At 51.4% G+C, this 23,037-nt stretch overlaps 1 protein-coding gene across 3 annotated transcripts in view; it reads right to left on the minus strand.

Moving 5' to 3' along the window:
- ACSS2 (acyl-CoA synthetase short chain family member 2) overlaps window positions 1–23,037 on the minus strand; it is a 31,267-nt gene that overhangs the window by 2,632 nt on the left and 5,598 nt on the right. The window contains exons 1-16 of one of the 3 annotated variants that reach the window (XM_038158823.1): window positions 11,622–11,738; window positions 11,297–11,388; window positions 10,708–10,811; window positions 10,355–10,427; window positions 9,500–9,575; window positions 8,487–8,601; window positions 6,941–6,979; window positions 5,144–5,281; window positions 4,734–4,904; window positions 3,824–3,957; window positions 3,457–3,589; window positions 2,989–3,045; window positions 2,632–2,712; window positions 1,993–2,101; window positions 1,785–1,853; window positions 485–661 (exon numbers count right to left, since the gene is read on the minus strand). In XM_038158823.1, coding sequence (XP_038014751.1) covers window positions 485–661; window positions 1,785–1,853; window positions 1,993–2,101; window positions 2,632–2,712; window positions 2,989–3,045; window positions 3,457–3,589; window positions 3,824–3,957; window positions 4,734–4,904; window positions 5,144–5,281; window positions 6,941–6,979; window positions 8,487–8,601; window positions 9,500–9,575; window positions 10,355–10,427; window positions 10,708–10,773 — 1,438 coding nt within the window. In that variant the 5' untranslated portion in view covers window positions 10,774–10,811; window positions 11,297–11,388; window positions 11,622–11,738. Of the gene's footprint in view, window positions 1–484; window positions 662–1,784; window positions 1,854–1,992; window positions 2,102–2,631; window positions 2,713–2,988; window positions 3,046–3,456; window positions 3,590–3,823; window positions 3,958–4,733; window positions 4,905–5,143; window positions 5,282–6,940; window positions 6,980–8,486; window positions 8,602–9,499; window positions 9,576–10,354; window positions 10,428–10,707; window positions 10,812–11,296; window positions 11,389–11,621; window positions 11,739–23,037 lie in introns of those variants that run through there. The other 2 variants (XM_038158824.1, XM_038158822.1) reach the window with 2 other exon arrangements.

The following is a 23,037-nucleotide window of genomic DNA, read 5'->3' on the forward strand; positions in this document are numbered from 1 at the left end:
TACAACCAACACCATGACCATTTTGACAGAGCAAGGATTGATTCAAATTCACTCTTGGGTTCCTCCAGAGAAGAAGCTGCCATGGGTCTGTTTGTTGTATTCAATACTGCAGTTTGCAGTGAAACAGCTCCTTGAGAGCAGAGCACAAACACCCGGAGCACCACCCTAAAGAAACCCCATGATCCGCTCAGGATGTCCCAGTCTGCCAGGGAGAGCCCTGCTGCAAACAAAAGCCTGCTGAGCACCCCAGTCCCTCACAGGGCTGCCAGCAAGGCAGAGATGGCATCACATGAGCAGCCAAAGGCTGGGAGAACTAATTTTAGTCTTTGTCAGCCTGCTCTGTAATCAAGAGGCACCTTGTGGCACTTGTCCATGCTGCATTCCCCAGACCACAGGCAAGCACCCAAGCCCTTAACCCCTCCAGCACCTGTCCTCCCCCTGCCTGCTCCCCAATATTTGGCTGTAGCTGTTTTTTTGGCTGTACCTTGTTTTTTGAGCTCATCTGTGAGGTTCTTGGTGAACTCGTGGCCCTCCCTCAGGGTCACAAAGCAGTAGAGGCACTCGCCCTTCAGGGGGTGGGGGTGGCTGACCACGGCAGCCTCGGCCACCGCCGGGTGCTCCACCAGAGCTGACTCCACCTCTGCCGTGCTCAGCAAGTGGCCTGCAAACCAGGGGGAGACAAAGGTTTACAGACCTGCAGGAAGAGGCCTGAGGCTGTAAAAGGCCCTAAACTACACATTTGAGAGCATCAGTTTGATGTGCTTGGGAAGGGACAACAGTTGGAGAGTGAAACTCCTTCCTGCAGTGCTCTGGAAGCTGCCAGGTGTCACCCACCTCCAGGAGCCACCTCCCTTGGCTGTTCCCCCTCCCACCTTTAGGCTTCTTTCTGGAACAGATCATGAACAGCTCACAGAGATGCCTTTCCAAGGCACAGGCTGAGGAGGAGCTGGATTTGGCAAAAGGAGACCTGCCCACACACTCAGCTGGAAGGTGCAGAGGAAGAGGATGGATCCGCAGAGTCCAGGCTCCAGCCCCATGCTGGGGGGAGGGGCAGTGACACTGCACGTCTTGGGGCAGGGGCACTACCCAGTCCTACACACCTCTGCTCCTGTACCTGTGCTCTGACCTTCCACCCCAGCACTGCTGTCACAGAAAGCCACAGGAAAGTGGTCAACTCCCAAAATGATCAGTTGGTGGAGAATCAGGCACTGCTGGTCAGCTGAAAGGATCTAATTTGATCCAGGGACAAGTAAAGCAGCACCTCAGAGCCAGCAGGACATACCTGGAGGATACAGGCTCCAGGAAAGGAGGGAACTATTAAATAGAGTACATGGAAAATGATGGGCTGAGAAGCAGCTGAATCTCAAAGATTTGGTTGAGAGAGGTGGAAGAATCTTCAGAGCTCTGAGCAGCCTGATCCAGCTTTGAGGTGAGCCCTCCATGGAGCAGCAGGTTGGATTAGCAACCCCATGGTACTGCCCAAACTCTGTGAATTCCCTATGGCCCAAATCCTTCATCAGAGGTGCCCTGGCTGGTTACAGAAGGTTCCTTCCCTCCAAGGCTTGGTCTCCAGGGAAAATGGTGCAGGAAGTCACCAAGTCACGGGCCTGTGTGTCCCTGAAATAACCCTGACCCAGAAACTGGATCCACCTTGAGGACAAGTTGCTGAGCAGAATCACAGGTGCAGAACCATCCCCATAAAGCAGGTGGCTTTTGAAATGGATGTACAAAGCAAGGTGTCACAAAGCACATTGGTCCCCACTGAAGACAAAACTCTTTCTTACCAGAAACATTCAACATGTCATCAATTCGCCCTGTGATCCAGTAATAACCATCTTTATCTCTTCTGCAACCTAAAAATAGCCAGAAATGAGTGTGAGACAGCAGTGCCAGCCCTCAGAGCCACTGATAAGGGATTCTGAGGGCAGGACAGGGCAAGATTTCCACTGCTGTCCCCAGGCCCCTGTGACCACAGCAGCCTGGCCCCCTTACCATCGCCTGTCACGTAGTACCCAGGGAACTTCTTGAAGTAAACGGTTTCAAACTGCTGGTGCTTTCCGTAGAGCGTGCGCATGATCCCTGGCCAGGGCTGCTTAAACACCTGGGGGTGAGACACACAGAGCTGGGGCACTGAGAGCCGAAGCAACAACCCAGGTTTGCACCACAGGGAGACAGATGTCAGAGAAGGCCACGAGCAGCACTCAGACACTTGCTGCCAGTGCTGATCCCCTGGGAAGTCTCAGCAGCTTTGGGCAGGGGGAAGGAGCTTGGCTGAGCAGTTGTTCCCATCCTCCTGCCTTGCCCCCATGTGCAAGTGTGTTTAGTGATCAGCTGTAAAAGCTCCCATAAAGTTATGGCCTTGGAGGCAGTTCTCACCACCCAAGGGTGTGTGGACCAGAGTCAGTGGAGGTAGAATCACAGATTTTTTAAGGTTGGGAAAGTCCAACCATCACCCACATTCACCACTAAACCATGTCCTCAAGTGCCACCTCCACACATTTTTTGAACACTTCCAGGGATGGTGACTCTACCCCTTCCCTAGGCCAAAAGATGTGGGTATTCTACCAGGAATGTCCCAGAGCTCACAGGGAATGGACAAAGGGAGGCTGGGGAAGATCAGCCCTTCCTTACCAGGTAACCTTCTGCCTCTCCTTCCAGCTCTTCCCCCGACTCGCTCAGGATGGCAGGGACCACACCAAAAAAGGGGAATGTCTGCCATGAGGACCAGGGAGAAAGGAGAGATGGAGGTGAATCCCTGCATTAGACCCCCATAAACCAGAGGGAGTGGGAGGCAGGGCAAGGGCAGCTTTGGAGAGCTGTGGTACGTGGAGCCCATGAGCGTGGCTGCATGGGGCCTGGGATTTTGGGTGGTGGTCACCTCCCCAAGTGCACCACGGTCCCCCCAGCCCCTGGCAGGCTGCAACCACCCAGCCATGGCACAGACAGGGCCCTGCTGAGGCTCCTGGGGAGGAGAACACAAGTACTCACAGCAGAGCCTGGCTTCATGGGGGTGGCAGCAGGAAGGGGTGTCAGCATGTGGCCTCCCTGCAAAGAGAGGCAAAAACCAGTGAGTTTGGGCCATGCCAGCCCATCCCACAGCTGTACCATCAGCTCTGGGAACAGCACATCCCAGTCAGGGCTACTCAGGGCAGGTCTGGGGATGGGCCCTGGGAAGGATATGGCAGTGGATGGGGAATTTGGGCACAGATTTGGAGCTGGGGCAGGAGAGCAGTGTCCAGAGCAGAGTTAGGAAGAGACCCTTTGGAGAGGAAGGTTTCTCCTTTCGGAGCCTGCTTGAGTTGCAGGATAGGAAGAGAAGGAGCACATTAGAGTTTCCTGGGCAGGCCAAACCAGTAGACCCCACAGACCCCAAACCCCACTATGGGAGACCTGCAAAGATGCCCTGCAGGGAGCACAAGGGACAGACAGGTGCCGGGACGCCCAGCCAGGACTCACCGTCTCTGTCTGCCAGAAGGTGTCCACAATGGGGCACCTCTCCTCTCCCACCACACGGTAGTACCACAGCCAGGCCTCGGGGTTGATGGGCTCCCCCACGGTCCCCAGGACCTTCAGGGACTTCCTGCTGTGCCTGCAGAGAGGAGGGGGCTGGCAGGGCTCAGCAGGCTATGGAGCTGTGACCCTGCTGCACAGCAGAGCCTGTAGGAACCCCTGGGCTACCCAAAATGGGCCTTCTAGGTACAGGTCAGAGATTTCTCAGCACTCTTCCACAGGGGAAGAGAGGAGATCTGGGTCATTCTGGCATCTCCCAGTCAACCCTGCTGTGCAAAGCCAACGTGCCCCTTCCACTGGGACTGGCACTCACTTTTTGACGGGCTCCTCGCCGTACTTCATCAGCAGCCGGATGGCCGTGGGTGCTGTGTAGAACTTGGTCACCTTGTACTTGTCAATGATGCTCCACATTCTGCCAACATCTGGGTAGGTGGGGACGCCTTCAAACTGAGCAGGAGACAGAGCAGTGACACAGCTGTTCCTCGCTGCTCCCCACCTGCAGCACCTGCCCGAGCAGGAGGAGCCAAACAGCAGCTGGACCCCAGCATGTCCTTATAGGGGTACCACACAGTGAAACCTGCCCGGGCCAAGGACCCACTCACTGGGCAGATGCCATCCCCCTTCATCCTAGCAGATGTCCCCTGACACCCCCTTGTGGCACAGGCACTTGGGTGGCCACCACAGTGACACAGTCCCACCAGCCCAACTGACCCTGCCCACGTGGCAAAGGGCAGGAGGTCAAACACCGAGACAGAATCACAACCCAAAGTACCAAGAACTCCCAAAAAGCCTCCCCCAACATAACAGTGATTTTCCTGCTTGCATTTCCCTGGGGATTCTTGGGCACGGGTCTCTGGCTCCCTGTTCTGTTACACTGCCAAGAGAGATACAGGCACAGGAGTTAAACAAGTTGTCAAATCAGCATCAGCAGGGAAAACATCACTCCCTGACTGAGTTTTTCCATTAAGTCAGAGCACCCCCGGCTCCACTGGTACACAAGGCTTGAACTTTTATGGCAAAGAGACGGGAGCATTTGAAAAAATTTTGTAGTTTGAAAAAGCCACACACAAACTACTCCCCTGAGAAGTCATCATGCCCTCCCTGGAGAGCACCACCCTTCCTCACAGAGCCCTGCACGCCATCACAGAGCTGCAGGGATGCAGCTCAGCACCACCATCTCCCTTTTCCTGGAGCGAAAGCACCCACTGGCACACAGCACTCACCAACACGCTGGTGGCCCCGTTGGCCAGGGGGCCGTAGGTGAGGTAGGAATGGCCCGTTATCCATCCGATGTCCGCCGTGCACCAGTACACGTCCTCAGGTTGGTAATCAAACACGTATTTAAAGGAGGTGGCAGCAAAAATCATGTACCCACCAATGGTGTGCAGCACACCCTGCGAGGAGAAGGCACGGGAACGTCAGGGTGAGCTCCCACCATCACCCTCACCCTGCCAGCCCCAGCTGAGCATCGCTGAGCTCCAACAGCAGCTGAGCAGGAATGACCAGCACGGCCCCTTTCTAGGACTCTGTGGCTCCTCTTCCTGCTGGGGCCTCCCAGCTCCCCCCTCACCAGTTCCCTCAGCTGAGGGGTCCCCAGGCCCAGCCTGTCCTGTGCAGGGAGCTGGGAGCACACCTTGGGTTTTCCAGTGGAGCCGCTTGTGTAGAGGATGAAGAGCTCGTCCTCGGCGTCGCACCACTCGGGCTCACACTCTGTGCTGGCACCACACATCAGCTCATGCCACCACGTGTCCATGGCTGGGTTCCAAGGGGTCTGAGGAAAGCACGAGATTGGGAACAGGCTTGTCCAAAAACAACAGAGGGGGGATGAGGAGCACAGCCCAAACCTCGCCCCCCTCACGGGCCATTGAGGGGGATGTTCACAGCACAGCCTGCTGCAAACCATGCACCAGAGCTGCAGCTCCCACTCCCAAAGCTCCTTTTCACAGCCCACAGCCACAAGGAAAACCTTCAAACACGGTCTGGCTGCAAGACCATGCCTGAAGCAGTGTCCAGACCACAGGTAAAGGTGACGAATCCGCGTGGGTGGCAGCAGCAGCCAGGAGAGGCTGGCAGCAGCTGCTCTGGGCTGTTCCCACAGCCAGGCTCCTCCTGCCCTGTGGGGCTGCCCCGAGCTGCAGTCCTACAGCCAAGCAGCAAGCACAGCCACCTGTCCCACAGCCACCTGTCCCACACAGCTTGTGGGGACCCTGATGGCAGCATGGCCTGAGTCGAACAGCAGCACTGTGGGCTCAAACTGCTTGGCCCTGCAGGCCCCCAAAAATATCTGTTCTCTGGGTTTTTAGGTAATAACTACCCAGCTAAGAAGTGACTGCACCAATGCAGAGCCATCCAGCTCTGGCTGACTGAAGATACCAGAATTGTGACAGAGCCACCAAGCCTGTGGCTGATGGCCAGAGGTCACCCTGAGGGTTGTTCTGCCTGCCCACCTCTCCAGGGTGGGCAGGACAAGACTTAACTTCCCCTGAACTTCCCCTGAACTTCTCATCTTTCCTCAGAGATGCCTGGGGCATGCTGGGCAGGGAACATGCCCAGCCCCAGCTCAGACCTTCGCTTCTCACATCTCTGTGAGGGCAGGACCTGACCCAGAGCACTGCACATTTCCTCCTAACAAAGCCAGGCTCGCCTCAGCTCCCTCAGCTGGGGTGCACTGAGAGCAGCCACATGATGACTCTCTGCAGCCCTAAAGACATTCATGAGACATCTGGAGGCACTGGGATCCCACAGCTCCCACACACGTGGGGGGGGGTCACCAGCTGCTTGACACTTTGGCACAACTGAGCCCACTTGGAAAGCTTTCACAGACCCTCAGGGCTCCAAGCAGTTTCCACAATTCTCTTCCACCAGCAAGGCACCAGGTAAACAAGCCCAAGACTATCCAGCAGTTTTCTCTTGCATCCCTCCTCGAAGGATCCCTGATTTAGCACCCAGCCTCCAGTGCCCCAGGGAGGAGGTCAGACCATGGCACTGTGTGCCTGCCTGCCTGCTCTGGGGGTCCAGAGGCAGAGTCCACATGCTGGGTCTGGAGATCCAGGCTTGCTGCCTGTGGCCAGGAAGCTGCAGGTGCCCCCCGCCAGCCTCCCCACAAAGGGAAGAGCATTGTGAGAGCTGCTTCTGAAAGGCAGAAAGCCAACGCCTGGCGTGGATGCTGATACTGCATCCCATGGCTCTGCACTTCCAGGGGTCACCCTTGTGGGTCTGTTTCTGGAAGCACTGGTGGCACTGCACTCACCCCCAGGCCGTGGGCAGCTCTGCCAAGCTGGGGGGGTCTGTCACTGACATGCAGCTGCTGGCACCACTGTTAGGAGGGCACGTGTGGCTGGGCAGCCAGAGCAGTTAAGGGAGGTGGGGAGCTGCACGGGAAGCAGAAGGGAGGTGCCAAAAAGAGGAAGGCGGTGCTGTGTGTAAATACCTTGGGATGGAGTCTCTGTGAGCTTTCAGTCTTTTTTTCCTGTTAAAAATCCACAAAGAGGGTGTGAAATCTGGGAAGGGGAGGATCCACATCGGGCTTTGCAGGCAGGGAGCTGGAAGCCCACAGGCCTGGACGCTGGAAATCACCCTGGAAGGCTGGAAAATGCTCAGATCCAGGGCCAGGCCAGGAAATGTCCTCTGAGCAAAAGCCTGCCCATTTCCATCACCTTCCTAGGGTACCAGGTGCCCCCAGGGCAGGTCCCCAAGGCCACTCCCTACACGTGGCTGGCTGGGAACAGAGACACAGAGCCAGCACACAGCCCATAGACCATCCAATAGCCTCACACAAGCCAATGGCACAGTAAAAATGCAACCACGAGGGAAAGAATCCTTAATAAAGGAGTATAAGAGAGCCAAAGGGTAAGAGACACCCTCCAGCCTCCCCGCACGACATTCTGCACAAAAACCTCACCTCACCTACTGGAACCAGCACAGGGACAGGTTGCTCTGCAATCACCCTGCCAGGGAAACTCATACAGGAAGGCTGGTCTGCTCCAGTTTTCCCATTCATTGCATCTACCCTGCTCTCACAAGGACAGAGCAGGCCAAGGAACATGGCCAGGCTGTCAAACAAAGAGCAACACCCCAATAAAATGAACACAGCTGAACGAGGGACAATAACTCAAAGGTAGAGAATCTGCTGGACTTCTTGTTTCAGGGATGTGCACAGACTACTCCTCCTGAAAGCAGAGTCTAAAGCTCAAATACTCCCCAAACACAACCTATTTCTGAGCCAGCGGCAGCCTGGGGACAACTCAGTGCAAATAATCACCCAACACAGAGAGACAGAAGACAACGCGGCAAGATCTGGAGTTGTGGGGTAGCTGAAAGTAACCTTTGGAGCAGGTAAGGGCTGGGCACAGCAGGGCTGCTCAGCAGCCTCAGGAGCTCAGCAGGCAGCCACAGCTCCACGACACCTTCTCCTCCTTCCACCCCCATTTCATCACATGCCTCTGGCCCACATCCTTTCATCTCTAGTTGCAAATGAGAGCCCCAGCCTGAGAGCTGAGAGAGTCCCTGTGGCAGTTGCACAGACTCTGCACTGCTCTCAGCAGAGGACTGCTGCCCTGAGCTCATGCCACGAGCACACATGTCCTGGGTTTCCCCTCCTGCTGCCACTGTCACAGCTACAGTGCAGCACAGCATCAGTCTCTGCACACAAGGGGAAAGAGACAAAGGGTTAGGAAGGAAAAACCTTGTGCTAGGCAGAGGAAAATGGCCATCTTGTCCCTACTGGCTTTGGAAGATGTACCCAGGGGTCCTGTGGGCTGGCAGCTTGTGAGGGTGTTACAGGAAGCAGCAGGGAAAGGATCTTGGTAAGGAAAAGGAACCGTTTTTCAGACCACTCACACAGCAACGTAAGCAAGGAGGGGTGAAAACAGGAACAGGAGTGTTCAGGGAATCACTGAGATGGTTTTGCACCGATCAATTTGCTGGTCTCTGGCCCGTGGTAATAAAACCCCCCTCTCATGCCACCAGGAACACACCTGCACTTCCTGGCACAGCCTTTTCAGAGGAGGAGACTTGCTGCAGGTCCCGTCCACTGCTATCTCTTCCCTGCCCAGGTGCTTCACCACGATGCACTTTTTCAAAGAGGATCCCCTGTAAAAGGCAGGAGCTGTCACACTGGGCTGCTCAGGGGCTGAGCCAGTCCCTCCAGGGATTCACAGGCAGCACTGGAGGCAGGGCAGGGGCCTGGAGCTCCTTTTGTTGAGCTGGAGCATTTGCTGCCACGCAAACTCCAGGTACGCCGTGAATTCCCAATGACACCAGCCACAGGAACAGCTCAGAGAGCAGGAACAGTCTGTGCACAGCTTACTGGGGATTTATCAGATGTGATTCCTGGGACAAAGTGGGGGTCCCACAAGTTTCTCTCCCAGGACACTGCTGCGGAGATTCCTTACAAATCCCAAATTTGCCTGCCTGTGACCAGGAACAAGCCCTCCTACCAGGAGATGTTAGCGGCTGCTCCAACCCCTAGGCATGACTGAGTTTCTCAGAGGAGGAAAAGCTTCCAAAGTTTGATTATACATCAAGGAAAGGTGTAGGTGTTTGCCCCCTTATGAGGGAAAAGACAGCCTACAGAACACTGACAGAATGATCTTATTTCCCTTCAACCCTGTTCAGGGGTATCAACACAGTCTCCACCAGTTAATTCCCAGCTTCAGGATCACTTCTGTCCTCCCAGGTACCTATTTTTACAGACATAAAGACTTATGTTTTCTTAAAGAGTTTGAATTTCTAACGTGCAGACTATCTGCCCTGAATTTCCATGTTTGATCTAACACACAAACCCACGTTCAGTCTCACACAAGCTACACAGATGCTGTGCCTGTAAGCTTGGCAAAGTCATTTCAGCAGGATTATTTCCCTTTCTGTAACATCTGATGACTGTTTGTGTCAGGCCTGCTGCAGAGTCTGCCCACCTATGACAGCTCCCACTTGTGCAGGAGCAGATTCTGGCAGCAGTGCCCTTTTCCAGAAGGGAATCCAAACTTACTTGTCTATACATTTCCGGATGGCTTCGTCTGCAATTTGCTTCAAGTTGACCAGTTTGTCCCCTCGATAAAAGGCATCTGCAAAACAGTGAGGGAAACATCACAAGGGTTTCCCAGCCAAGGCAGCCTGGGACAGCTGGAGCAACAAGCAGTTTCAGGAAGGCAGAGCAGACTCATGCACTGGAGTGAGAGGAAGCAGACAAACAGCTGATGGGAAAGCTCTCCTAATGCACCCTTTTAGCCCAGAGAAACACATGCCAAAAGACATGGTGGAATTCCTTCCCTGGGAGAGGTCCCAGTTTGACCTGGCAAATCTCTAGGGAATGTTCTGTGGAAAATAATACAATGCATCCAGAACACAGACTGCAGTTTAGTGGGTCCTTTTCATGCCATGGGAATTAATAAAAACACTGTTTCTTGCACTTCTGGAAAAAACAGCTGGGAAAATGCAGTGGGCTTACATGCAACTACTGCCACACTCTTGATCCTTTGCTTTACAAGGCTGGGAGCTGCAGCAGAAATGTCCTTAAAACCGGGAAGGGTGGGAATTCTTACATTAGGCCTCCCTCATGATACGTCTTGCAAACATCTGGCTGATTTTCAGAAGAAAGATGGATGAGAAGTGTTTGGAAACATTCTATTAGCAGCTGGTGACATCAAGCTTTACAGGACAAACTGAGGGGCTGCTCGGAGGCTTCACCACGTGTTTGGAGTGGGAAGCAGCATTTGGGCACAGCTACAGCACTGCACCCCCTTTGGGAGTCTCAGCTGAGGCACTGGCTGCCACTTCCAGGCTTTCAAAATAAAGACCTTTCAGCCAGACAACAGGAAGAGAGCTGCTCAGATGTGTGTTTTACCTGCTGTGATGAGGAGAGAGCAACCGCAGTCGAGGATCCGCTCGCAAAGGGAGTCTGCAGAGAAACCTGCAAACTGCCAGAGAGCACACAGCAGTCAGCAAGGACACACAGAAACCCAGCCCACACCCCACAGCTGCTGTGCTGCTCACCCAAGGCAAATGATTCACCACCAGGCACTGATGGAGAGAGCTAAAGGAGCTCATTGCCCAGTTAATGCAGGCTAACAGCAGCATCTTAATGGAGCTTCCATCCATCTCACGGTCAGCACTCATCTTTCCAGCTCCTCTCCCAAAACCAAGAGCTGCTCCCCTCAGAGCTCAGCACCAAGAGCAGCACAAAGAGCTTGTTCCTACCACAACAGAGTGCAGAGCTCCAATCCTGGCACAGGCGAGCATGGCTACGACCAGCTCCATGATCATTGGCAGGTAGATGGAAACCCGGTCTCCTTTCTTCACCCCTACAGAGGGAAAGTGAACATGGCCTTTGTCAAAATGAACACATTACATGGCAAAAGAACAGGATACAGAAATAAATCAATTATTTTAATTCCGCATTTATATGCACACAATAAAGCTTGAGCTGCAATTAGAGCTGAAACAGCCATGGGGTTTGCCTTTCATGCAGTATGGCTCTTGAGAGATGATGACTAACAATCTCTGTTCTCATCTGCCTCCCTGAAGGAAGCAGGAAAGTAACCGGAGCCCACTGCTTGTTGGAAAACCCCAGAGCATCACTAAGCACTGATTTCTTCCTTGTGCAGCTGATATGACCAGCACTGATCAGTTTTCACAGACAGAGCCAGGAATGAATCTGTGCATTGCAGAACAAATTGATGAGAATTACTCAACAGACTGGCAACCACACAAGCAGTGACCCCAATCTCCAAACCCTTGGCCAAATGCCTCCCCAATATCCAGTGCCCTTGCTGCCCCAGCTGTGTACCTTGGCTGCGGAGGACGTTGGCAAACTGGCAGACTTTGTGCAGCAGCTCACGGTAGGTGATCTTCGTGGAATCCCCCGGTTCGTTCCCTTCCCTGGAAAAGCAAGATAATCTTTGTTACTGTGCAGCAGTACAAGGTAAGAGTGACACTGAAAACTGCTCTGGCCAACAAATATGTCCTCACTTGCCCTTCCAAGCATAGAGTAACCAAACTCCAGAAATCCAGTTCTGGACTAAAAATCTCTAATAGTAGGAAAATTAAGTCCGAAGTGCCCAGCCCTGAGTAGATCACTACTGAAAGCAATTGAATGTGTGAAATGGAAATACCAGCACTTTCAGAGAGGCAAGAAGAATCCAAAGCTCAACAAAGAAGCAAAGCTAAGAGTGCACAGGCTCAGGAGCACTCTGGGATTTATGGCATGGCTCCCTCTCTCCTGGGTGCTCATGCCTGCAGATACCTCGGACTGAAACACGGCCCAGCGTGCAGCAACAGCCAGCCCCCAAATACCTGACATCTGATGGGCTGCGATGGGATGCCAAGGCCTGTCTTGTTTTCCAAGGTCATATATAAATACACCCATGTATGTTTGTTCAGTGTCATGCCTGCTCTGCCTTATTCTCCCTGTGCCCCTCTGTGAACCAACTCCAAGCTCCTGCAGCCCAGGCTCTGATGGGATGGAGAGCCAAGAGACAGGAATGTCACAACCCTAGGGAAATGACTTGCTACTGAAGTAAAAACCAGCTAATTTTAATGTGACTCAACACTTCAGCCATGCAAATCAGGTGGCACTCCCAAAGTATCAGGAGATTCATGAAGAATTTGACATGACTTCACAGGGAAGAAACAGCAGTCTCCTACACTCTGGAAGGACACAGACACTTTTGCAGGTCTCTCCAAGGCAGTCAGCACAGAAACTCCAGTGATCCATAGATGAATAGGGGTATCACATCACTCTCAGCTGCCAGTGCTTCTGGAAAAGTGTCCCCTTAGTGTGTGCAGCCAAATGAAAAGCACCACTGGTGCTGGGGAGAGGCCAGGAAGCACCTCCATGCCATGTGCTCCCTCAGGATTGCAGCCAGGCTCTGCCCAGCTCTGAAACAGAAACTTGACCTCTTCAACACATCAAACAGAGCACTCCAAAACTAAGTATGGAATTCTAGCAAAAACCAACCATTTCTCCCAGCAACACAAACAGCAGGAAGGCTTCTGGGATGTAGAAAGGTATAAAGCAACACCCTGATTTCCCAAGTAATGCTGTAAATCATGCTATTCTGTGCCAGCACAACAGTGACCACATGCTCTAATGGCAGACATGGCCCTGGTGGAGAAACCACAAGAGCTGGGAGAGCCTCACTGGTACAAGCTCTGCTCCTGCCCCATGCAGAGCAGGGGTTCCAAAACTGGTGGCTCCACCTGGACCATCATTTGTGCATCTGCTGCTTACGCAACTGCCTTATCCCTCTTGATATCCAGTAACGTTCCTGGCTTCCACAGTGCTCTGCAGCAACTGGGACCATGGATACCTGCACTGACACAGGACAGGGAATCTTCCCACCACTGGCTGCTGGAAGGGTGATTCCCTGCTTGATGTTTTATGCAAGTTTGGCCCCTTCTAAGAGACACAAGAATACAAAGCTAAAGCAAAGTGTGGGCATGTGAATCAGTGTCCAAAGCAGGCAGCTCAGCCTTGACATCCCAGCATTTTCCTCTCCTTTTCCCATCACAGCCAGAAGCACCACTTTGAACTAAATGACATGTGAAACTATTAGTCAAGGTCCTTTACAGCAGGACTCTCAGCTAGGAAAGGGAAACCAGGAAATCAGTTTCCCTTTTCACTCTGTTACTTCAGGTCAAAGATGCAAGAGCTGATTCCAGAGCTGGGCTGAGCAGCTGTAACTCATCTGGCTCACAGGAACAGCATCTGCTTCTGCTGTGTCTGGCTGCACACTGAGAGCCTTCCCTCACCGTCCAGGTTTTCCTTTGTGCACCTACATCAAGGCTGGTGCTGTGCAAACCTGCTTGTGTCCAGACATACAGGGTCACTGTGTGTGCAGCTCTCCCCTCAGCCATGAGCCTTGCTATGGAACACCTCTTAAAGGCAATTATAATGCTTCCAAATGCAAGCTGGAGCATCCCAGCCCACTAATGCCTCACCTGGAGGTCACTGGGGTCTGCTGGGCACCACAGGCCAGCCCCCAGCTCAACAAACAGGCCAGGGAGGAAGGATGTCCCTTTGTCCATGCTCTGGCCCAGCAAAGGATCTAATTACAACCTTTACTAAGAGAGGAACACATTAAGAGGAAAGACTAGCACAGGCTGCCCAGGGCCCTGTGTGCTATTTGGGGGCTGAGCAGCCAAGGGGAGAGGCAGCCAGGGCAGCCAAGCTGTGGCTTCTCAGGGGAGCAGCCCTGCACACGGTGCCCATGAGGGACACAGAGCTGCCCTGAGCCACCCGGCACGAGGCACCGCTCAGCATTCCTGCTCTCCCTGCACAAGAGAGGCTCATCTCAAACACGCCAGGTCCTCCTCCTTGGCAGGATTTTGGAGGGACATTCAGGCCAAGGAATGTACCCAGGCTCGTCCTGAAGGCCGGAACTAAGGCCTCTTGCATAAGGCACTGCAGGAAAAGCACAGAGCAGAGTCAAAGAGAAGTTAAAACCTTTGCAAGGATTTTCAGGGGGTTTTCAAAGTCCTTTCCATCCATTTGCGTGACTGCAAAACAGCTCTCCTACCACCAGCAGGGCAAACCTCAGGCTTCAGATTTTAAGAAGACCTTTTGTTCAATGGGAAACAAATCACGTCCTTGTTTCTACAGGATGAGATGCCTCCTTTCAATGCATCTGCAGCCAAGGCCTCGAGCAGTCTCCCAAGAGCAGGCAATTGCTTTACATATCCATGCCTCTGAAAATAGTCTGGAGTGCCCACAGCTGTACTCAGTGGTCTACAGCAGCACTCAGACTGCTCAGGACTCTGTTCTGGCACAAAAGCCCAGTGAATGATGGATTTTAGACAGGGCATTTAAAGGAATGCCCACTTGCATGCTATTGAGTACTCTCTGAGTCAAAACCGAGCCTGTAGACTCATGGCATCCAAGTTCTGCCAGCAGCACCTTCCCAACAATGCCCTTCTGACACAAGCAAGAGCTGTCAGCCCCGAGTGTCTCACATGGGCTCCCTCGTCCAAATTCAACTGAAAAATAAATAAAATTGCAAAAATAAACCTCACTCTTCTGAAAACAGTGCGGCAGAACTCACCTCTGCAGTTCCAACCCCACCAAATCCAACACTCCCCAAATACATATTTTTTAAAGATCTATTGGTGAAAGTAGGTGGCAGCAGCGCTGCTGTGATTGTTCATGTGCAATGTGTGCTCTAACAGCAAGGCTTCTTCTGAAAGGAAAATCCAGTTCTCAGCTCCCCAAACATCCCAGCTACATCATTAGATTAAATACATGGTGAAGCACAGTGAGTCTGACTTTCTTTTCATCTTCAAACCAAGTCCTACATTTAGCAACTGTAATCCAAAATTTTACAGTGTCATCTGGCTCATGGCAAGAATGCGTTTGAGATTTTTAGCACTTGAGAAGCCTGTGTTTTACATATTGCATGTTGTGTGAATGCTCAGCTGGAGAAAGGCAAGTTTGGCCATATGGAATACATAAGGAAGAAATTCTTCCCTGTGAGGGTGGGCAGGCCCTGGCACAGGGTGCCCAGAGAAGCTGGGGCTGTCCCTGGATCCCTGGCAGTGCCCAAGGCCAGGCTGGACGGGGCTTGGAGCAGCCTGGGATGGTGGAAGGTGTCCCTGCCCCTGCCAGGGAGTAGAACTAGATGACCTCTAAGGTCATCCCATCCCTTCCAACCCAACCCATTCTGATTCTAAGACCTCCACTGAACCAGCCACTCACCCAGTAAATGCAAATTCTTCAACTAAACATACAGATGCACAACTGGAGGCCCTCTGAGGTAGATCTTCTCCTAGAAACTGTGATTTGTTAAAGAAGTTAGGTTTCCTGCAAAGAGGAGAGTTTTGTATCTGCCTGCAGCCAATCCTTGCCAGGGCCAGACACCCCAAGGGCATTGGGGACCACCACTGCAGTGTGCAGGATGGCAGTACCCAGCCCTGCTCAAAACAGATCCCTGTCAACATATGAAAGGCAGCCCAGGCTCTGCAGAGCTCTTACCCTCCTGCTCCCTTCTGCCAGCAGTTAAAACAAGGAGCTCCCCACTCCAGAGCAGACACTGTGATGCACACAAAGCCCCATGGCACAGACCCTGCCAGCATCTGAGCAAGGAACAACTGCATGGAGAAGTCACACGGGCAGGGGAGGAAGAAAACACCAGGTGGGAAAGCTGAACACTTGTCACCTCTGTGGCACTGCCACCCTTACAGGGGGCTCACAGCCTGCCTGCTCAGCTGGGAGTTTGACCTTAGAGGTGCAGACCCACAGAGCTGTTTTACCTGATGCCCAGGTAGTAAATCAAAGTTAAACTTCCCTGTTAGAGCCACCATGCAGGTGAGCAAGTGATGTACTGCTGCACACACACAGTGTAGTAGGGAAGGTGCTCTGAGAGGAGCAGGCAATGGGGTTTGTAGGAGCAGGCAAGCATTCCTGCAGAGCCCCACTAGCTCAAGCACTGACCCTGTGGAGCAGTCAGGATGCAGAGCAGCAGTGTGGGAGAGGGACACTATGCCCAGATACTCTCCTGGATATTTGCACCAAAGCAGGCTAAGAAGTTACTGTGCTCTGCCAAGCACCACAGCTGACTACTGGACTTTGCAAAGCATGGTCTCCTTCACCCACCCATCACCTAACCAAGTGAGCTGAGCCTGTCTCAGCTGCAGGGTGACAAACACACAGGAGGCACAAGAACTCAATGGCCATGGGGACACACTTCCCAGAGCAAACAGACCCAAACAGACCAAGCAAAGCTGACCTGGAAATGAATCACCAACACTTTGGTTCTTCTCTTTCACCACATTTCTAAAGAAAAGTTATTTGCATTACTTGTTTGAGTAACAGATGACTACCAACTCCCTGGGCAAAGCTGCCCCAGCACTGGCACACAGCAGCAGGAAGCACAGGTTGCATCAGTGGCAATTACAATTTTCAAAGAATTGAGGATGATAATTGTGGTTTGCAAGGGCTACAACACCACAGAGAAGGTGAGGTACAGGAGAAAAGGAGGAAATTAAGCCAAGCAAGGGAAGTGTTATAAGTTTTCAAGATCTGCCAGACCATCTGCAGATCCACACAGTCAGAAACAGAAAATCACCAACCAAACCAACCTAAGGACAAAGCCAAAGCCTTTCTGAGCCCTGGAAACACTCCCACTGAGGACCAAAGGGGCTGCAGATCATTTAAGTTTCTCCTTTAAGCTCCTGTGAACACATCACTCACCCCCTTTTTGCAAACGACAATGGCTTTAAACTGAAAGAGAATAGGTTCAGATTGGATATTAGGAAGAAATTCTTCCCTGTGAGGGTGGGCAGGCCCTGGCACAGGGTGCCCAGAGCAGCTGGGGCTGCCCCTAGATCCCTGGCAGTGTCCAAGCCCAGGATGGACTGGGCTTGGAGCAGCCTGGGACAGTGGAAGGTGTCCCTGCCCATGGCAGGGGGGTGGAACAAGATGAGCTTTAAGGTCCCTTCCAACCCAAACCATTCTGTGATTGAGTAAAAGCAGCAATCCAAAGTTACCAAGCACAGGTGGGGGGCACCTGAAAGGTGAATTTTCAGAGCACAATAAACCATCTCAAAGCTACCAGGTCTCATTTTCTGACTGGCAGAGAAGTGATGGCAGCCCACAGAGCAATTTTTCTTAATATAGGTTCTGCATTTTACCAACTGGAAAGCACCCTTAAGGAAACATTGATTCCCAGTTTGAAAAAGGTGTTGTAAGAGGGAAAGAAGCCTTTATCAGATGATGCCATGTCTCAGAACCAATTTGCACAGTGGGGAACCACAGAGAGACTCAATGATCTCAAAGGTCTTTTTCAATGTAGTTAATTGCGTGATTCTGTGACTCCAGCAGAGCAGAGATGGGGACTGTGGGAATGTCTGCCCTAGAACATCTCTGTTGCCATCTAAACTAAGACATGCCCAGAGCCCAAAATCCCTTCTAAACATGGAACCAAATGCAGCATGAGAGATCTCCAGCTCCTGCTTCACCAGCAGCCTATCCCCAGAGTAGGGTACAAGGCCAAGGAAGGAATTTTCCTGCTGTGGTGACAGCTCTTCACGTGCAAGGTCACCAGGGGCGGCCAGGAGGGCTCTTGGGCTCCCTGATCTGTTCCACATCCAGAATTAGAGCAGCAAAAATGCCAGGCAGAGCTGGGCCAGCCAGGCTCCTGCCATGTGGGGAATGTGCTCACGTGTGAGCCGCATGGGCAGCGAGAGTCCCCGGCGTGCTCGGCCACCGTGGTGGCAGCTGCTCACACACCTCCTGCCTCGGCTGTTCTTAGGACAGCCCCAAAAACTGCAGCCTGAAAAGGGTCTGCCTGGACATATCTTGGTTTCTCAGGAACAACAGCAGCCAAAACTGAAAAAAATAGGCTTTCTCCCTACACTGCAGCCTTGCTTATGCCATTTGAGAGAGGAATGGCACTTGAGTAAAGACAGACTTTTAAATTTGATTTTGAGAAAATAGATTACATTGAAACATGAAGTTTGGGGAGAGCAGCTGTGCAAGATAATCAGAAAAAGATACCCTTTCATCACAAAAAAATTCTGGTATTTGCATGGATTGTTCAATATGGAAATGCTCTTAACTGCACAAACAGATGGGTCTGCAGCAGGTCTGCAAAAAACCTCCATGAGAACATTTCATAATAACGGGGCAGACTGCCCAGCCCTGCCCATGCTTAACGTCACCATCTCCCATCAACGCAGAATTCCCAAAGGAGTTCTGGGAAGCCTGAGGTTTCTTGAGCAGCAGGTTTACCAGAAAGCTCAACCCCACCATCACCACGCTTAAATCCTCTTGCATCACAACAGGGATCAAGAAAGAAGAAGTTGCGTAATGACAGAGCTCAGCTTGGGAGGGGCTGGTGAAAAGGTTTTCCCAGTGTGTTCAGAAATATTTGGCAGCACTGAGAGAACATCGTTGAGAAAACCTGGGAACAGAAGGCCCGGAGAAAAGAAGAATCTTATCAGTTTAATAGCATCACTTCCTAAATCCACACAGTTGACTCTGACAACTGCGTTAAAATCATCCATCAGTTTATCCCTTCGGTGTCCCCCATACACTTAGGTAGGGCCTAACAAAGCTCTGCTCTCAAATCCATTTCTGATCCAAACCATCCCAACTTAAAGTTGATCATGTATCTAGCATGAATGGGCTCCTATTGCTGTTAAGAAACCCAAACCAGCTGTGTCAAAGCAGGAGCCCTGTGCTCTGCAGGGAACAATGCTCTGTGCTCAGCCCCAAGCCCATCCCTTCAGCCCAACTGACTCCAAAACAGGCATTATGTATTTCACAGAACAGCTAAAATGGAGCTTATTTCCACAGGGATACTGGGTCAGCATTTGCTCTTTGATCAAGGAATCAATCCTTCACTCACCTTTAAAAACAGCTATATGGACACGCAGCCTACAAAGCAAACACCTAACACCCTGCATAGTTGTTACTGTCCCATAGGAAAACCACATCCATCTTTCTGTCCTTCCTTCTCATTAAATACACTCCCAGCTGCTCTTTGTATCTACAGCCTTTCAGAAGCTGAACAAATACCAGATGCATCTAAAGAAATAATATTTATCTTGTGCAGCCCAACCACTGTTCACTCTGCCATACCCTGAGTGATCTTACACCACAGAGCCCAGCTGGAGGTGGACACTGCTCCAAAACCACTCTTTGTTTATCAACCTGCCAAAATTCCCTCCAGTTAGCCCACTCACCCCAGGCTATGCCCTAAAATCTACTTCAAGTCCCTTTCTTTAGGCAGTGGGATGCTCAGACATCTCTAAATTAACACCTCCCAGTGCTGCTGGTTCACCAGCTGACATGGGCAAGTGAACTCGGTGCCATGGGATTTGTACACTCTGTGCCCACACCTGAGAGCCAGAACATCCCAGGGGAACAGTTTTGGGGAAGACAGGATCAACAGCAGCCAGGAAATCCCTCTTGAAGGGAAATGTACTCTCACTCTGACTCATTTGACAAGATAAGTAATTTTACAAATCATACAGACCACATGTAAATACCCTGGTGACGGTGTCAGCAGCCACTCTGCGCTGATGGGCTCAGTGAGGAGAATTTGCTCTCTGTGGCTTCATGATTTTCCTACTTTCTTGATACTGAGTAACCACCAAGTCAAGAGGAAAAGCCTTAACTCTTACTTTCTGAAATACTTTAAAACACAAGAAAACAACCACTGAAGAAAAAGAGAAAAACAACAGCTTTTTGCCTATTTTATTTAGGGGAGAGGCTTTTTCAAGCAAATTTTAATTACTTTCTTAAAAACAAAATAATCATATAGCGTTGCAACAGAGGTCATGTGCAAGACTGACCCAGCACGTCAGAGTTTGGCTGCCCTCAGCCAGCACTTGCAACCCTATCAGCCAAAACCCTGAATGCTGCAGAAGGATGTGCGAGTTTGACATGAGAGGAGACATTTTAGATGCTTACCATCAGTTGGGGTTTCAAAGGAGCATGGACTATTTTTACCAGTCCAGTGGGAGTAGGGCTTATATTCAGTACAAAACAGCTGATTGCTTGTTTAAACAATTTACAGTTGGGCTGTTGAACAGCCCCTGGATGAAGCTTCTGTAAGTAAAATAATCAACAAGCTGCCTGCCGCTGGGAAATGCCCCATTTTGGGAAACAGATGCACCCCTGGTGGGAACAGTCTGCCAAACTTTGAAGAGCTTCTAGAAACACAGAAAACCAGGCAAGGCAATTTCAATGGAGGTTCAAACAATATCCATGAAGGGCATGGTAGGAAATTAGGCTTTTAATCAGATTTTTGGTGGACATTTGAATTTTATGCATCATAAACCTCCAGAGGTGGAGGCCAGGTGTCACCTGCTGGAATGTCGTTTAGAGAATATCTCTTAGAAAATGGTCAGTGGCAACAGGAATGGAGAATATGCTTCACTATCACCGAATGAATCATAAAATGAATGGTCTCAGTTGGAAGAGACCTTAAAGACAATCTGGTTCCATAGGTATGGACACCTTCCACTAGACCAGGCTGCTACAAGTCCTGCTCAACCTGGCCTTGACCCCAGAATGGGACAGCCACAGTTTCTCTGGGCACTATCAGGTAGGCAGGAGTGCCAAAGCAAACAGGAAGGCCCTCAACTTCCTTGAGGGATTCCCCTGAAGAAGGGAGGTGACATCTCTGAAAATGTATTAATGGCAGACTGCCAGGGCTCACAATTTCCTACCACACCTCATTTCGACATTTCCAAGTGATGTGCAGAAATGCAAACAGAGAACTGAAACCCTGCTCCAAAAGGGGGAGGTGAGAGCTCTTGTGAAAGCACTGCCCATCGACACTTCAGCCCAGGAGCTCTGGGCACAGAGTCCCCCAGGCCCAGCAAGTGCAGCAACCCACCAAAAAATGCCATGCTTTGAACGAGCACCCACTCACACCTCTTTTGGCAAAGCCTGAGCATTTTGTCCCTTACTTGGAGCAACTCTCACCCACGTGTAGCCGGAGTCCTTGTCCACTGCTGCTCCATTCAGGGTGCCAAGGGAGAACACACAAGCCATTCACACAGCTAAAATAATCAGGTTTTCTAGTCCAATGAGCAAACTGAAGGCTCTGATCTTCCGTGTCCTGAATCCATACAGAAGTTCACCGTCCTCTCTGTCCATGAACTCCATTTATCCACTGCAAGTTTCAAATCTCCGGCCAATATTTGCAACATGCCATCACTGCACAACCACAGTGCCCCTCCCTAAAGCAACCAAGTATTCTTAAAATATATCCAGCTGCCTGTACTACCTGCCAGGAGAACAAGACAAAAGTTTCACAGACATGAGGAAATCCAGGTGCCATTGTCTGTGCACACCCACCCCTCATACTGCCCTAGGTAGTTATTGTAACAACCGCACCCCCAGAACCATGCAGAAAGGCAGCATTACACAGGGTACAAACCAACATTTCCAGGTTGGGCTCTAGATTCAGCACGAGTTATTAAATCCTTCATGCTGAATCTAGAGAGCTGTCAGAGCAATGAGGAGGATGAGGAAAAAGTACTAAATAAGAACATAAAAACTGTCACTGGTGTCATTTACACAGCAGCATTGCACTTGTGCTCACAGCAGCTCAGCCAAGAGCCTCTCAGACTAAACTAAAGCACCATGTGGGGTCAGAACCATGGTTTATGATTGGCCTCCAGGTGCAAGAACAGCAGGAGATGCTGTTTCTGGAGCACATCAGCCTGACCACCACCAGCAATTCTGTTTCAACACTGTCCTTGGCAGTCCTGCTGCTGACTCTGAAGAGTGTCCACTGAAAGGAAGGAAGCAAAGGGCAAGGCTAAACCAGTTCCATAGAAACACTGTTCTTCCAGGGATAGCTGAATGCCTTTCTTAACATTTTGTGGGAAAATTCCTGAAGGTGATCTGAAAAGAGCCATCTCTGCACGTTCAGTGCCACCCCCCTCGTGCTCCAGCAGTCTGCCAGCAGCTCCACCACCTCTCCCAATGACCCTGTTCCACTGCACCCCCAGGGATACAAGTCATACTGACTGGTTCCCAGGACCCTCTCCATTGCCCTCTCTGGGCAAAGGGGGACTGGCAACCTCCCAGCCCTTGGCACTGCAGCCTTTTGTAAATACCACCAGTATACCCTGGCCAGCAGCTCTGCAATTCCACATTGAAGTTCCTGCCCCTATCTGGGGCACATGCCATCTAATCCTGGGCACTTACGGACATCCCACTTGTTTATCTGGTCCAATACTTCCTGGATAATCCCTTGTATTTATATGGATGGATGCTGTATCCCTGCCAGTAGCAGCTACCAAAGGTTTCTGAGCAAAAGGCTGGAAAGAAACAGATCCAACAGAACTCAAATGAAAGCTGCTCCCCTGATTCAAGGCAGCTGAGTTACTCTCCCAGGCAGGAGAGGTTAAACAAGCCCTGTCCTCACTGCTTTGCTATGGAGCAACCACCTAAGTGGTACCTGAGTGCCTTCTCTCCTAACAGATTTGATTTAACAGAGAAGAAAAATCCCACTCTGTCTCCAGGAGCAGGATTATGTGTTATTTGAGCTCAGTAAAAACTACTTCCAGAGAAAATCTTCAATAATGTGGAATGCCCTCCCATGGAGGCACACATCCAGGAGTGTTTCTGAATGGGCAAAACCACAGGAGACCACAGGCACTGGATAATCAAGTGGTCACCAACCTTTAATATCTGTCCCTTTCCTTCCTTGCACTGCAGAGCAGAACAGCACGAGGCTGAGAGCGCTTGCCAGCTCCCTGCTCCTGCCCTGCCTGGCATCCTGGGATGGAAGAGGCTCTGCAGAGCAGGAATGGGGCTTGAGACCTCCAAAACATCAAACTTATCACCCTTCCCAGCATCTCCCTGCAAACCAGCAAGTGTACCTGACAGGGATGAGTCAAGTTCTGCTTTCAAGTCAGTCCTTGCAATGGAAAAACAACTTCCAGTGACTCTGAGCATGCCAAGTGCCTGAGCACCACAGTGCTCAATCTGCTGACTCACAGCATCCAGGAAAGCACACCCCACACGTGCCTGAAGGAGACAGTTTGCTGTTCTCAGATACTCATTTCATC

The sequence above is a fragment of the Motacilla alba genome, chromosome 20 (genome assembly GCF_015832195.1).
Source record: "Motacilla alba alba isolate MOTALB_02 chromosome 20, Motacilla_alba_V1.0_pri, whole genome shotgun sequence".
NCBI classification, from domain to species: Eukaryota; Metazoa; Chordata; class Aves; order Passeriformes; family Motacillidae; genus Motacilla; species Motacilla alba.